We start from the raw sequence: 15,527 nt of genomic DNA, 5'->3' as shown, positions 1-15,527 counted from the left end.
TCCGCTGTCCGGATTGGCTGATTACTCGGGTGGTATGAAAAATATTACCCGTCTGTGAAAAGGGTGTATTGCTATTTATTCTTTAGTGTTTTATCCAATCATATTGGTGTATCATTTATAGGTATATGATAATATCAGTTATCATGTTTTTCACCAATGAATATGGCTTCAGGGTGTATGGTTTTCTTTAGGGAGTATAAAGCCATATTCATTGGTAAAACAACTTGATAATATTTAGAATAAACTGATATATATATGTTTAAGCTTCCCACAACATCCACTTTTAAAAAGTCCTGATCCAACAGAGCAAAAAAAAAGGTACACCAGAAAAATATATATTGATTCAATATATTTTCCAGTTAAAGTTATAAAAAGATTGTCAATTGATAATTTATTTTCTGGGTTGCACTCAAGCTAGCAATCAAAGCTAGCTCTCCCTGCCCAGCTAGCCAGCTAGCTTAGCTAGTTAGCATGTAGCTGGTCCAAAAAAAGAGGCACTTGTTTGTCTTGTTCATAAGAAAGAAACAAAGTATTTTCATTAAATATATTTGACGTTCTTTATTTCAAACGTTTTGGCGTAATGAATTTCCAAAGGCTATTTTATACAAGTGTGTGGGTTTGTGCACGTGCACGCCCCGTTCGCGAGGCAGAAAGAGAGAGAGAGAGAGAGAGAGAGAGAGAGAGAGAGAGAGAGGGCGATGCGCGGGTGAAACACTCCTCGCGCACAGAGGAGAGGACAGAGAGAAGAGGTGAGGAAGTGGAGGAGAGGGGAAGAGAGAGAGAAATACGGGAGAAATGGATTTTATTCCCGCCGATCTGCAGGAGCATTTGTGAGACAAGATGGGCTGCATCGGATCCCGAACCATCAGTAAGAACAGAATGATGGATGGATGAGTGAGTGAGTGAAGAATCGACATGAGACACTCAGCACTCTAATCCCCTTTAGAGTTGTTTCGCTTTAACGCCGATTTTTATTTTTAACGCACTTCTTTCCTCTTTTTTTCGCGCTCTCCGGTGCGCGTGCAGTTTACGGCAGAGGTTACTATGGCATCTGCGCGCGCGCGGTGAGGGGATGTGTGCGGAATGAGATGCCGCCTGTGAACAGCTGTCCGTCAGGCTGCGGGAACGTTATTAACGTGTCACAGCAAAACGAGACACCAAAATTTTAAGCTGTGATCATTAGCGTCTGGTTAGTGCCGCTAGTTTTGGTAAAGGTTGAGTCAGCGTCCTCCAAAGTGACCAAAAGACACGAAAGGAGGATGCAAGGAGGAAGGAGAAAGAGCGATAGATTGGGGGGTGGGGGGGGGGGGTGCGAGACCTCCACCTTGACATAAGGTCAGTGCAAACTGGGAAAAAATTCACCCTTCTTCGCCTCATCCCTCCTTACCTATTGCCCTCCCTTCTATCCTGTCTTCCTCTTCTCCTTTCCTTCCTTGTATCATTTCCTCCTCCTCTTCCTCATTCTTTCTTCATCTCCTCCTCTTCCTTGTGTTTTTCCTAACCTTCTCCCTTCCTTGTATCCTTTCCTCCTCTCCATCCTTCATTCCCTCTCCTCCCCTATTGTCTGCTGTGCATCACGCAGCGATGTAATAAACTGGAGATGCGGGGCGCACACCTTCACACCTTGATTCCACACACCATGAATTGGTCACATGACTGCAAGTATAAATCGGTCTAGAAATGTGGTTAGTATGAAGACAGCGAGAAGCAAGTCAGCCAACATTTCCTGTTTTTGGCCCACATAAATGTCACTTGACACTCCAGGCATTAATTAGACAAATGTCTCACTTTTCCTTCAGCACAAGATACATGATTAGTTTTAAATTTAAAAAAGTTTGTGCTCAACTTAATTAAAAACACCCCGCTGTGCCTCTCTTACTGAGCAACATTACAGTTAGTACACTGCACAGTGGCCACTTATGAAGTGCTTGAATAATTGACAATAAAATTATAATTGTCACTAGCAGAAGATAAAATGAGAATTATCAGAGTGCTCTGTAACCCCCATTGCAAAATTAGGCTCCCTGTGTTCAGGTGGCGACCTACTTGCATAATTTCATTCTGTTAGGAACTACTAGTTAGGCATAAGCTGTGTCTTCAGGGTTGATGCCACTTCCAAGTAAGAAATGAAAAAGGAAGTTGACCTCAGGAAATACGAAGAAATGCTGATATTTCATTGTCGACTAGATGGGGTGTGGAAAATATATCAATTATTCAAGTATCATGAAATCTGTAGTTGATTTTTTACATTCCAGATTCTATATAATTAAAATTTAACTTTAATTGTAGGTTTTGCACACTAATGGTTAGCAAAATTCTACTGTACCTGCATTAATGGTGCATGTCCACCAGATGGAGATATTGCTCCATGTAAAGAACCTTAGTACACAATGACAACCAAACTGTTGCTTATAATTGTAGATGTGGAAGAAAGTTTGACAGTTCATTGTAGTCTGTGTCTGTCATGTTTGGAGGCATAGGGAAACCAAGCAGAGATGGAGATGCACAGGACAGACAGGATGATGGATGTGTAGAAGATGATGAGCAGTTCCTGGTGCAGATTGAGCTGTCTGAGGAAGTACATCCTCTGCTGTGGCTTTTTCTGATGGAGTCTATGTGGGAGGTCCGCTTCAGATTGTGAGAGATGGTGGCTCCCAGGAACTTGAAAGTGTCCACAGTAGGCATAGTGTTGTTGAGGATGAGGGGGATTGGGGTTCCTCCTGAAGTCTACTATCATCTCCCCAGGTTTGAGCGGGTTCAGCTCCAGGTTGTTCTGACCACATCAGAGGATCAACTGTTCCACCTCCTGTCCGTATGCAGCCTCATCACCATTGTGGATGAGTCTAATGATGGTGGTGTCATTCGTAAACTTCAGGAGTTTAACAGAAAGGTTCCCTGAGGTGCAGTCATTTGTTTTGAGGGAGAAGAGCAGTGGGGAGTGCACACATCCCTGAGGGGCGCCAGTGCTGATTGTAGTATGTGTGCTGGATGTGATGCTCCCCAGCCTCACCTACTGTGTCCTGTATGTCAGGAAGTTGGAGATCCACTGACAGGTGGGAGCTGGCACAGCGAGGTTGGAGAGTATTTTGCGGGGGATGATGGTGTTGAACGCCGAGCTGAGGTCCACAAGAATCCATTTGGTGATAATCCGAGAAGTAGTTTTTGACGTAATCCTTCAAAGCCTATATAAAGTGAAACCTTGATCCAGAATCTGGATCTGGATCACCTCCAAAATTCCGTGGAGTCTTCTATGCATATCTATCTGTGGTGCAAATTTGGTGATGATCCGTAAAGTAGTTTTGATGTAATCCTTCAAAGCCTATATAAAGTGAAACTTGATCTAGAATCCGGATGTGGGTCTGGATTCAGATCATCTCCAAAATTTATCTCTGTGGTGAAAATTTCGCCAAAATCTGTGCAGTTGTTTTGACGTAATCCTACTAACAGACAGACAAATAAATAAATAAATAAATTCCAGTGATTTTATTATGTAGTTGGTGGACGTAAAAACACTTTGGGATTTTACAAATTACCTAGAAATATAGTTAAAAATGACCAAATTGTTATCGCTTAGTGGTGATACCATCCAGCGCCAAATGTGGAGTTAACCAAACAGTCTTTAGCAGCAGCAAGTTAAGGGTCCTATGTCACTGGGCTGTGATTGTGAACATTTCAGAATGGCCTTTTATTGTGGAATAATCATGCTGTCTAATCAGCATCTTGATGTGCCACACCTGTGAGGTGGGATGGATTATCTCGGCAAAAGAGAAGTGCTCACTAACACACATTTATAGATTTGTGAACACTATTTGAGAGAAATGGGTCTTTTGTATATATAGAAAATGTTTTAGACCTTTGAGTTCAGCTCATGAAAAATGGGAGCAAAAACAATGATGTTGCATTTATATTTTTGTTCAGTGTAATTGCAAATATGTTAAAAATACATGTATGACACAAGGAAGTGAAAACACTTAAAGGCCCTGTAGACAGATTTGTGAACAATATTTGAGAGAAATAGGTCTTTCGTGTATATACAAAATGTTTTAGATCTTGTGAGTTCAGCTCATGAAAAACTGGAGGAAAAACAAAAGTGTTGCATTTATATTTTTGTATATAATTATAATTATATTATATTTATATATTTTTATAATTATATTTTTGTATATAAATGCCCCACTGGCCCTGCAAATTGGTTTATGTCAAGCCCTGTGTGGCAAATTGGTTTACTGGTTTATGTCAACTTCTAAATTCTACTGGCCCACAGGGCCAGTAGAATTTAGAAGTTAGTGGCCCACAGTGTAGGAGCACTGGCCCATGGTTTTGTGCGAGTTTATTCCATCTTGAAATCCTGCAAATAAAACTGCCTATATAATATAAACCAATCCAGAAAAAACATAAAATAGTCTATGGACCATGAAGTAAAAAAAAAAAAAAAAATATATATATATAATTTATCAGAGGGCATTCTCAAGTGTAAAAAATAAAGTGACTCCCACAAAATTTAGAGGGCATTTTTTTAAGCAACCCTCAGAGTTGGCTAACTCACAGTAGGTCCATATCAAAACTAAAAAGTATGCCTTGTCTGGATTGGAGTTATAGATCTAAAAATAAAAAAAAATATGCTTGGCTCCTTTGCTAATGTTGTCACTGTGGGGTTTCCACAAAGGCAGGCTGGTTAGACTTTTAAACTAGCTTCAAAACAGCCAGGGTCTACCAGGACCAAGCATATACTTTACTTACTTGTCAGCTTGTGACGGATAGGCCCTGCAGATTTGGCAGAAAACCTCATTCTTCTCTTGGTCATGACCAAGCCACGGCCATTTCTGTGGCCAGGTCGGGACAAACCCTCTCTTCCTCTTGTTTCTTTCAAATAGCCTGTCTCTCTCCTTTAACTCATCATCACTAAGCTTCCTCTTCTAGCCAATTCCTTTAGCAAAACTCTTTCCTGGTTGTTGTCTGGATTTGGGTGGATGTAGTTTAAACATATTTCAATTCGAATTTGAAAGCGTTCTGTTAGATTTACGTCTGTTCATCTTCATTTCCTGCAGCTTTCCGTGCATTTAAAGATGCTAACGAACATAGCCGAAGATCGGTGACGGAAACGGCCAAACGCACGCTCCATGCATGGACAACATACATTTCAATATGCGCGAGATTCTGCAGGAGCATGGAACATGGTTAGGGATGGGTATTGATAAGATTATCGATCCGATTCCTTATCGATTCCCTTATTGATACCGCTTGTGAATTTTCTGTGTACTAATAGTAGGCTTTAAAGGTTTTCTATGTCAACAACATTTTATTGAGTCTTAAAGTAAATAAAAATGAAATTGGTCACTGGATCCTTAAACTCTGGTCCTAAATAAACTCTACATGGTGGTTCTTTGATCTCTGAACATAAATAGAAATAAACAAAATCTATAGTTTGTGTCAAAAGCATTTCCTTTCAGGCATTATTGGCATGAATGTCTTTCCATACATATGAGCTGAGCTCTTGCCGCTGGCTGTACTGCACGTCAGCATCAGTTTAATTCATAAAAAATGCAGGACGTCTCGTTTTGGGAAGAAAAAAACGTTTTAGTCTATTGTAGTTTATTTTCTGTATTACAGCGTTTGAAAAGAGGTGTCATTTTATTTAAAGTGGCAATTCATTTTGAAGTTATTAATTCCGACCGGACTCTGTCTCGGCAGAGAGCCGCACAGCATTTGGAGCTGTACCAACAGAACGGAGGACATTTCTTGTTTCTTGACTGCACTTGACTGCAACAAGACAACAAGAGTCCCACTTAGTGACTTTAATCTGCACAAACATGACTCACTCACTATGTCATGACTGACATATTTTAATGGCTTTGAGAGGAGTTAAGAAGCGGACTTACCGCTTCTGAAGAGTTATTATTACTATTATTGCTGTTGTTGTTGCTATTACTATTATTATTAATATTTAAATAAAATAAATTTTAAAAATTCCAATTTTTAATACATTTGACTTTTACGACAACAAACGCTGAGCCATTAATTATTATACAGAAAACAAATGCACACAAACGTGGTGACATGCAAACAGCTAATGCTAATTTTAACATTGAAAACGCCATAGACATGCTAACGCATTAGCATTGTTCCCGTTTTTAAGTTATAAAATACTTCTATCAACTGTTTCAGAAGACCGTAACAGGTCGGTTTAACATGAAAGGGTATCTATTACTTGCAGGCATATGCTCGTTAGGGTTTTAGCAGGGAAAAATTCAAGATAAAGTCCAACATGCCAGTGGATCGAAGCATTGCTTCACTGGTTCACACTTCAAAGTGCTGTCACTCTGCAGAAGCTGTTGATTACAGAGCCGCTGCAGGGTCTGCAATCAATGTAGAGAAATGATCATTTTCCCGACAAACACTCTCAAAAACAACGGCCGCTCTGAAGGACCGATAAGGGAATCATTAAGCACGGAGACATGACAGGAAGTCAGGGTGTGCGGCTCCATTTTGTGAAGCAACTTCCGGTTTGCCACTGCGTTGATGATTAGCTACGTGGGAACACAGTACGCTAGAAGTGTCCAAACATGAGCAGCATTAATTGTTGGAAGAAGAGGAAACTAATCTTAACTAACTTTCAGAACGATGTTTTGAACATGGAAAGCAGAGATCTGAGTGCTGTGGACCAGCATTTAACTTGTTCCCTCCTCCATCGAAAGACGAGGATCTCCGGTGCTGGCTAAAGGCGCTGAATTTGAAAAATCCACCCAAATGTCCCTATGTCTGTTCTTTTCATTTTATGGAGAAAAAACCCACACAACTGGATCTTTACTCAGAGAAATGGTTGCACTACGACGCTCCGTTGAAGAAGCCACGGCGGATGCTAGTGAGACAAATGGGTAAGCTGTGTTTGTAGCATTAGCTGCTATCTGATTTACTCATCTTCTGGCATTTGATACAACCAAGCACTGCATGAAATAACACCATATGTATATTAACGTTACGTTATCTTGGCATTACGGTGGTACTACTTGTTGGGTAGTATTTTTAACTTGATTGTGCTTTTATACGAACTTCAGCGGCGCTGTGCGGCGTGAAGCTCGTAATTCCTCATAGCCAAATTGTCTGCTGCAAGTGTCAATGCAAAGTAGTTAAAAATAATTGAGGGCCACTTTTTCATGTCATCTTCCCACTCTGTTATGACCCGTGGGTGAGCCAAAGTCGATCCCTTTGAGCTTTTCCAAAATGTTTTTGTTTCTACCCATCTAATATCTTCCGTTGTTCTGTATTGAAAACACCACTCACAGGAAGTCCGAAGACAAAACGGAAATGCCGCTGTTGTAAAAGTGGGCGGGGCTGAATAAGGTGAATAATGTCGGAAATCTCGTCGGTCTTCCCTGGGGGTCATAAGTGACCTTGCACAACTATGGGTTACACTTGCCACACGATTTGGCCGATCCTTGCAAAATTTTATGAACAAATACAGGACAAATAGATTGACAAATTCATGGTGGAAACTTTTTTCCGATCTAGAAACATGGTGCACAAAGACCCCACTCGGTCACTTGAGGGTTAAACATAATACTGACTCACTGCTCCCCCAAAGGCTTATATTTAGTGGATGATTAGGAGAGAGAGTGTTCTAGAAAATATCCAACTTCCCTCCAGCAGGTTGGCAGTCGCAGCTCTCTCATGTGTTGATTGGTGGATTGGTAAGGCATGCAGTGGCCACCTGTGTTGAAGATTACTCACATTTTTTTTTTCTTCTGGGATTGTACACAGGACAACAATGGCAGCAGCGAAAGGATCACAATGATGACAAAATTCCCAAACATACCGATGTTTCCCTGTTATCCACCTCGATTGTGGGTATCGCAGACAGTATACCAATGGACGTTGTTTCACCAAGTTTGAGCGAACTACACAGTACATCTTACTGCAGCCTGAAACTCAGAATGTGACATGAGGACAAACTGTCCAGAATGCTAAGACCTCAGGTCTCAGACGTCCTGTATCACAGTATTTTCTGCAGAGCACAATATTGTTGAGACACGTTTCAAACTCTTCTGCTGAGTATTTAGAAAAGCTTGTCTCCGTGTACGCATTCTTCTTGTTTACCCATGAGTGAAGTGTGCATTTCCATGTCCCGCCTTGTGTTTACAGAACGACACACCACACCAGAGAACCAACACTTTCTCGCTCATTATTTCAAACACTCTGTCAAAGCTTCGTCAGCTCCTTTATTAGAATAAATGGCAGCTGCTGAGGGATTTAAATAAATATGATGTGGGGAAAACTTGACCTTTGATTGTCATTGAACTGGGTGAACGCCAAGGTGGATCAAGAGGGAGGGGAGGTGCAGGCTGCTGAGAAATTATATGAAAGAAGAGCGGCGGGTTTGTGAAGAGCCAGAAAAAACTAAAGTCAGAGTGTTTTTGCTTTGGTAAGCAGGTGTGTTCCTCTCTGTGACCAGCTTTCACCTCTCATCACATCTCTTCCTGCCTCTCTTGGTATGCAGTATTTTCCATGTCAGGAGTAGATGTGACGGTGCAAAAAGCACGTTGCTGCGCTCTGGTGCGATAGGCATATTTGGATGTGCAGCAGGTTTTAGGATTTGTTTCTAAATCTACAACCAAGACAGAAGAAGAAGATGGACAGAGTAAGGCTTTATTTCTGGAGGAAATAACAAATGCAGGCTGCACACAGCAGCCTGTTGCAGTGCATTGTGGTATTTTAGCTAAACGCAGACTTTAGGATATTTTTATGTGAAAGATTTTGCTTCCACATGCTGATTCCTTTCCGAAAGCTCTTAGATTAATTTTTCTGGCTGGCTGAGATTTGGTCTGATCACAACATAAAGCTGTTGTTCAAACCCTCAGACATAGAGTGAGAGAGTAAAAACATAAAACGTGTTATGACTCATGAATGGCACTGTTCTAAAAGCCTGTGTCCCTTCAAGATCAGGCTTTACACTTTTAGATCTAAAAAAATAAGCCATAAACAAGTACAAAAACAAGGACATGTCAGACATTATTTAATGTCCCAGTTAGCAACACAACATCAAAGTATCCATGATTGTAAGTCTATCTGTGCACATGCGGTATGCGATGTTCCTTGAGAGAGAAAACGTTGAAACTTCCCCACTCAGACTTAAGGCCAGTGATTATTCTCCAATGCTCTGCTACTCTGTGACTGGACGGCCTGAGTGGGAGTTGAAAACTCTCTCAAATAATCTCTTATGGCTCCAATCCTCTCACTCCACGATTCCAATTGCTGCTCACAAGATGGTCAAGTCTTGTGATCTCCTCGTAGCAGGGGAGAAGTGACAACAGCACCTCTCCCTGGAAGAATAACCCCGTTTCCTGGTGTTTTACAGTTTATATATGAGCTTGATTCCTTGTATTTAGATGAGCTTGGTTACCATGGGGACGCTGGTGACTCAAAACCTCCCCCCTTCTCCTTCCCTTACTGGAAGCCATCTGCGGCCCTTTGCCAGTAACTTATTTCTTAAGTTCCTCTTTTCTGTTAACACTTCAACTTTTCTGAGAATTCGTTTTTCTAAATCATGTCTTTAGAATCACATCAATCATATTCAATCATTTCATTACAACTCTCTTTCACATAAAAACAATTATGATCATATAGAAACATTTTCATTCCTTATTATTCATTTGCATATTTTACCACATCTTAATCATTTGATCAGTTGTTTATCATCAGCTCTTCTGCCTTGTTGCAACATCACTTCTTCACTTCCTCTTTCTTCTGACTCTGCACTCTTTATGAAAAACAACTCATATAATCATTCATTTCACTTATTTGTAACATACTTTTTCTAATCAACTCTTAATTTTTAACACATTAATACTTCATTTAATCATACTTGTCATTTTAGAATCATCTTTAGACATATTCCATCATCTTCACCACTGAGTTGATTCCATGGGCCTCCCCATTTGTAATGGAAAAGTCCGGTATGACCTCACTTACTCCGGGAAAGTACCAAACACTGTTCAGTTTAATACAACGGCATGTATATTAATCCCATGGCACGTACTATATTCCAAGATGAAAACAAGCTGAAAGCAAGCTTAAAGTCATCTTTCTTGACAGGTAATAATTAGTGGTTGCTGATGTATTTTATTGCTAATGATCCCTCTCGCTCTGCGAGTCAGAAGTTGCATTTCTGGAAAACATCTTACTCTACATTTCTTGGGATTTCTCGTCATGTGATGTACATTTTAGGAAAAGCTGAAACATCGCGATGGTCGACAGACAGAGTGAAACGAATGTTACTATGTCCGATAACGAAGCTTCTGAGCTTTCATTCCAAAGTGGATGTACATACAGACAAGAGGCAAAACACTTCACCCTGAAACTCTTAATTTTTTCAGTCTGTCGGATTTTGGATCCTAACGTGTGTTGACGTTGCTGTCTATGTCGCAGGACGCTATTTTTCTCTCACTGTGAACGTGCAGATGGAATGTCTCCATGATGCTGTTTTATAGGCTGCCTGAACATGCAGATGGATTTCTGACATTGGAAAAAAGTCAGAATACATTATTTTCAGGAGATAATGGACTTTCTATGTAACATGCCAGAACCATGAGAGAAATTTGTGAGTAGCTCCGCGACACCGGCTGGTGATCGCATGTGATCTGTGCATGGGGACTTCTTTGGTGGTGTGAACTTTACATATTTAATCTTGGAAATCATTCTATAAATGGGTGAGTGACCTGTTCAGTTTTTTCCTTTTGTATTTTGTTCTTGTCAGTGAAGCTGGTAGGCTTTATTTTTATTTTACTTTGGGAGTCTGTCTTGCGAGTCTGTTTTGTAACGGAGCAGCACACATCGTGTCCTGCACCATACATGCAGACCTCTCAGCTGTTTTTCAGGCTGTCTGATCACACAGATGTGTTTCTTAGATTTTTCACAGTTATATCGATGACAACATTATAAGCGTGTACAAAGCTGAGCCTCTAGCAGACTGTTTCTAACAGGCTGTGTTCATGATTAATGGACGTGCATATGCACTAAGTTTTCTCACAGTGGAAAGCGGCTGTTGCTTTTACAGTGACTGCATCAAAATTAACAGTTATCACTTAAAAACAAGTCATTATAAACACGACATCACACTTATGTAAACTTTGCAATTAATCTGCAGCTCCGTTCTTAACGTTAGCAGCTACATTTCAGTCAAGCGCGTGCTGGGACATTTTCCTCAAAGTTACGTAAATGCTGTCGGAAACACTTGGAAATGTTATGTGACATGTCGTTTAAAACATAGAAGAATGGAAATAATGCACGCCGCTATCCAGCACCAAAATCTCAAAGAATGAACATATGTCTTGGCAACTCAAGAATTTTGATTTCCATTCTGCCGTTTTCTTCATAAAAGCCTCCTTATTCCCTGTCAGAGGGGCGACAGCATTGTTGTTATCCTATGATCTAGTCGATCCTGTGACAGCATTGACTGAGCCAGCCGTGCACCGGCTTTGGTCTCCCTGACCCATGGTGTCGTCGTGCCCCCTCCCAGGATGGACCGGCGATTGCAGTGCTCTGCACGTTAGAACGTTTTCTGGCTATGGTCACCACCAAGATGAAACAAAAAAATATTGGGCTTTGTGGAACGCTTGTGTTTTGTCATGGTTTTTGTCATCTGGATGTAAACAGGACAAAATAAAGAGCTGAAGTTGTTTATGTGAAATTTCCCTGCAAAAATGGGTATGTGTGGAGTCACATGCCCACCAAGTCTCCCTCTAGAACATCGTGAGATGACACCAAAGTACAGTGGCACTGGATGGCAGCAGCAGTGGGCACAGTTCCGCTAATCTGCTAACCGCTAATTATCAAAGATGTTTTCATTATCGGATTACCTTTTTAGATAACTTTGAAAACCATTATCGGACTAATTATCTTCCGATAAGTTGTGGTCTGATCATTTTTAGACCGCTAACATATTTTTGCAGACGTGGTAAATAAAGTTGACTAGTTACAAACATTTATGAAATCTAAAATCAGTTGAGTACCTACCTGTTAAATGTTTTATAGTACATGTGCAGTTCTATCCTCCATAAACAGAGGAGAGATGGTTCTAGATGAAACCGCTTTATCCTCTGCAGACAAAGGAGAACTGGTCACAGAAATGAAAAAAGCTCATTTTTTTTGACCCCATACTGATACGCTGGCAATATCACCCAAGTCATCCTTAGGAATACAGTTTTAACTTATGGTTAAAATTGTAACCAAACTAATTTCGGACAAGTTATTTAAATTAACGTCACGTCTGAAGTTTTATCAAGTGAAAAATATCAGATACGAGGGCTGTCAATAAAGTAACGGTCCTTTTTATTTTTTTCAAAAACTATATGGATTTCATTCATATGTTTTTACGTCAGACATGCTTGAACCCTCGTGCGCATGCGTGAGTTTTTCCATGCCTGTCGGTGACGTCATTCGCCTGTGAGCACTCCTTGTGGGAGGAGTCGTCCAGCCCCTCGTCGGAATTCCTTTGTCTGAGAAGTTGCTGAGAGACTGGCGCGTTGTTTGATCAAATTTTTTTCAAAACCTGTGAGACACATCGAAGTGGACACGGTTCGAAAAATTAAGCTGGTTTTCAGTGAAAATTTTAACGGCTGATGAGAGATTTTGAGGTGATTCTGTCGCTTTAAGGACTTTTCACGGTGCGAGACGTCGTGCAGCACTCTCAGGCGGCGTCATCAGCCTGTTCAAGCTGAAAACCTCCACATTTCAGGCTCTATTGATCCAGGACGTCGTGAGAGAACAGAGAAGTTTCAGAAGAAGTCGGTTTCAGCATTTTATCCGGATATTCCACTGTTAAAGGAGATTTTTTTAATGAAAGACGTGCGGACGGGTCCGCGCGTCGGGACGCAGCCGCCGCGACGCTCCGCCACAGGAAAAACACCTCTGTTGAAAGCCTTAAGGACAAGTTGGAACATGTCCTGCATGTTAAACAATTTCTCATATACTCACTCCACTGAAAGCCATCAAAAGCCGCCTGGATTTTACAAATGGTTATCAACACGGAGGTGTTTTTCCTGTGCCGTCGCACCGCGTCGGCTGCGTCCCGACGCGCGGATCCGTCCGCACGTCTTTCATTTAAAAAATCTCCTTTAACAGTGGAATATCCGGATAAAATGCTGAAACCGACTTCTTCTGAAACTTCTCTGTTCTCTCACGACGTCCTGGATCAATAGAGCCTGAAATGTGGAGGTTTTCAGCTTGAACAGGCTGATGACACCGCCTGAGAGCGCTGCGCGACGTCTCGCACCGTGAAAAGTCCTTAAAGCGACAGAATCACCTCAAAATCTCTCATCAGCCGTTAAAATTTTCACTGAAAACCAGCTTAATTTTTCGAACCGTGTCCACTTCGATGTGTCTCACAGGTTTTGAAAAAATTTTGATCAAACAAAGCGCCAGTCTCTCAGCAACTTGTCAGACAAAGGAATTCCGACGAGGGGCTGGACGACTCCTCCCACAAGGAGTGCTCACAGGCGAATGACGTCACCGACAGGCGTGGAAAAACTCACGCATGCGCACGAGGGTTCAAGCATGTCTGACGTAAAAACATATGAATGAAATCCATATAGTTTTTGAAAAAAATAAAAAGGACCGTTACTTTATTGACAGCCCTCGTATATGTTTTAGATTTAAAGTAATGCACTAATTTAGAAGGTTTTAGTGTGGACATGCTGTGCCCAGTGTATTATGGAAGAAATGCATTTGAGATGCGCTGATCAGGCTCCACAGGGGCAACAGCATTAAACTCTTTGTATATTGTGCCTAAAACCCTCATGAATATATTCTCCAGGTTTCTAGACATTGTTATTGTGTTTGTTTTATGTACAAATGCCAGAAGAAGCCCAGGTTACTTCTCCATTATTTTCAATTGGAATCATTGCAATTGATTCCTGTTTGCTCTTTACAGTCTTGCTTATGTCAAACACTGTCTGTCATCTTTGTTCCAGAGTAATATATATAAGATGTCTGAAATTCAGTTTGCGTTAATTAAATTCCGCGCATCTTAAACATAGCAGACACGGATTATCTGGAATTTTGTTTTGGCACGTTTTCACACTCTACTGCCATCTACTGGCCAGTAGTGTTCATGGCAGCCCTAAAGCTGGGCAGACACTGTACAGTATTTTCAATCATTGTACTCGGCTCCAGCTCAAACTGTACGACAACAACAAAAAAACAATACAAAACTTAACATGCGTTGAAGCTGCTCTCCCAAAGAGATGATCACTGTTTATGCTCCCTCCAATTCCATATTGGTGTTTGCACATGCACAGTGCGAGAGGTTGGACGCTTGTAGGGCTTCAGGAGCGGGATACCCTCACAGCGGCCGACCAGAATATCAAACAGATTTGATTTTCATCCGACCATATGATTGCCAATCAGGAGGTGGTCGTGGGAGGTTAAACGCAGCTCGTTACTCCATGTATACTACACGATGCACGAAGCGCGATTAAGCTGAAACTCGGCACGATCCAAAAAATTCTTGCACAAGTGAAAAATCGGCTGAAAAATGGCCAAATCTCGCACAGTGTAAGACCAGCTTAAGTACTTTAGTAAGTGTCTGGGCACCAGTAGTTTGCAGTGTTCTATTTATTTTGACACCGGTTATATCAGACGGTTATGTAATTACAACTTGGCTTTTTTTTTTTTTAAATGCCTTTTTTTTTTTACAAATAAAAAATGTCATATTTTACAAACGCACATTTATCTGTAAACACCAACACATGACACACCTCACATTAACGTGTTGGTTTACATAGAATGAATGAGTCAACCAATCAGTATTAGCGGAGGCACATTTTACCCATAATCCCTTTGGAATCTGTCTGTGTTTGTTAAAAAACTTCAGAATTAGTGCATTATTCAACATTAAAAGATATATGTTGTATTTGAACTTTGTACAAATGACAGAATTGACATTAATGGAGTTATTCTATCAGTATTAATTTTATTTATAAACCAAACCATAAGTCAGTACTGCTTTATTTTCCAAGACCTCTGCCTCATGGCAACGCTGTTATTGAGTAGAGAGTTGAGCTTTGCTGCACCTCTTAACTGCTTCTCTGCTGCAAGCTATGTAATAAATAGGAGCATCTGGTATGGGGCAGGGCACTCAAAGACAGAATTGCTGACTCATTGTTTGGGTCTGTAGTCACCTTTGATGCTACCAGAAGTGATTGTGGTGTTAAAACTCAAAATCAGGTTGTTAGTAGTTGCAAGTGTACCGGAGACAATACTTGAACTTATCGGTTATCTGTAGCTTCTGATAAATTTTTGGGTGGTTTATCAGTTTAGCTTTATAAAAGATAACTATTCAGTTTGTTGATTATCTGTTATCAAAGCTCATTTTTTGGTTAGCTGTGCCCACCACAGTATAACGGCACAGAGCTTTTATTCCATTGTATGTGATGTTGTGGATACGGCGAAATGTGGCAACAGCACATGCTCCCATACTTGACTTGCATTTGTATTACATTAAAGGTGAGCTATTACACAATCCATTATTTATT

At 40.8% G+C, this 15,527-nt stretch overlaps 1 protein-coding gene across 8 annotated transcripts in view; it reads left to right on the top strand.

Moving 5' to 3' along the window:
- The first annotated feature begins 653 nt into the window (after positions 1 to 653).
- Positions 654 to 15,527, top strand: part of LOC117501702 — a 145,632-nt gene continuing 130,758 nt past the window's right edge. For 6 of the 8 annotated variants that reach the window (XM_034160666.1, XM_034160663.1, XM_034160667.1 and 3 more), the window contains exon 1: positions 709 to 868. In XM_034160666.1, coding sequence (XP_034016557.1) covers positions 841 to 868 — 28 coding nt within the window. In that variant the 5' untranslated portion in view covers positions 709 to 840. The other 2 variants (XM_034160662.1, XM_034160668.1) reach the window with 2 other exon arrangements.

Source organism: Thalassophryne amazonica, chromosome 20 (assembly GCF_902500255.1).
Source record: "Thalassophryne amazonica chromosome 20, fThaAma1.1, whole genome shotgun sequence".
NCBI lineage: Eukaryota > Metazoa > Chordata > Actinopteri > Batrachoidiformes > Batrachoididae > Thalassophryne > Thalassophryne amazonica.
This window is presented reverse-complemented; position numbering and strand designations above follow the sequence as displayed.